Source organism: Nylanderia fulva, unplaced genomic scaffold (genome assembly GCF_048542155.1).
Source record: "Nylanderia fulva isolate GAGA-0341 unplaced genomic scaffold, ASM4854215v1 Scaffold134, whole genome shotgun sequence".
Taxonomy (NCBI): Eukaryota; Metazoa; Arthropoda; class Insecta; order Hymenoptera; family Formicidae; genus Nylanderia; species Nylanderia fulva.
The window spans coordinates 249,326-250,327 of NW_028189559.1; the positions used below are offsets into that span (position 1 = coordinate 249,326).

The following is a 1,002-nucleotide window of genomic DNA, read 5'->3' on the forward strand; positions in this document are numbered from 1 at the left end:
GAAGGGAGGGGACGCTTGAGCCCACCCTAAGGGTGGGATCGCGCCCCCTCCGTTCCGCCTCTCCCGTTGGTGTTTCTCCTTCGGGGACCGGGCTCCCTCCTTCCCCAGAATTGGTTGGGATTCGGCCTTGGTCCCCGAAGGAGCCCTCCTTCTCACCTCTATCGAGCGGGATCGGGGAGAGAGAGCAAGTTCCCTCTCCCCTATCCCGCCCCCTCCTTGATCTCCTCAATCTCTCGCCGCCTGGGCGGCAAACCTTCTCCCTCGTAGGCCGACCCTCTTGCGCCGCATTGGGGGCGCATCAGGGTCGGCCTCTCTCTCTCTTTCGGCCGCCTCCTTCCGCGTGAGGACGTCCTCACAGAAGGAGGCGACCGCCTCCCATTTAAGTGGGCTTTCCAGCATGGCCTTGACCATGCTGGGAAGCCCAAGGTCCCCCCCGATGACGTTGGTCAGGGCACGGCGCTGGTCTGCCCAAGCTGGGCAATGTTCGACCGTGTGTTGCGCCGTGTCCCTGACCTCCGTACAGTGGTGGCATCTCCGCGATGGCTCCCTCCGCGCCTTGTCGTGCAGGTACTCTCCGAAGCACCCGTGCCCGGTGAGCACCTGCACGACTCTATATGAGAGTCCGGGCTTTCTCAACAGCCACTCCTGAAGTACTGGCTGGATGGCCTGGACGGCCCGCAGTCCGGCTTTTGGTCGGAGGAGAGCCTCCGACCATTTCTCCACCGCCTGGTGTTTAGTCAGACGGCGGGCCGCCTCCATCGCCTTCGGTGTCATGATGCGACCCCGCCGGCGGAGGTCATCCTTTCGATCATACATTTGTTTGTACGCCCCCGCCAGCAGGTCCCAGGGAATGGACCCTGACACCGCCAAAGCCGCCTCCAATGGGAGCGTCCGGTATCCGCGGACGAGCCTGATGGCTAGCTTCCGCTGTAAACTCAGCACCCGGCGGCCCTGCCAGGATAAGGAGCGCCACGGGTGGAAAATGCCAAATTTATTATCGGC

The 1,002-nt window shown here is 63.3% G+C and overlaps 1 protein-coding gene across 1 annotated transcript; it reads right to left on the reverse strand.

Moving 5' to 3' along the window:
- Window positions 1-225: 225 nt before the first annotated feature.
- LOC114936792 (uncharacterized) lies at window positions 226-774 on the reverse strand. Its single transcript, XM_029310104.1, has one exon. The coding sequence runs from the start codon at window positions 772-774 to the stop codon at window positions 226-228; it is 549 nt and encodes a 182-aa protein (XP_029165937.1).
- Between the last annotated feature and the right edge of the window lie 228 nt (window positions 775-1,002).

Excerpts from the sequence above, each read along its gene's own strand:
- LOC114936792 (XM_029310104.1), bottom strand. The coding sequence starts at position 774 with ATGACACCGAAGGCGATGGAGGCGGCCCGCCGTCTGACTAAACACCAG.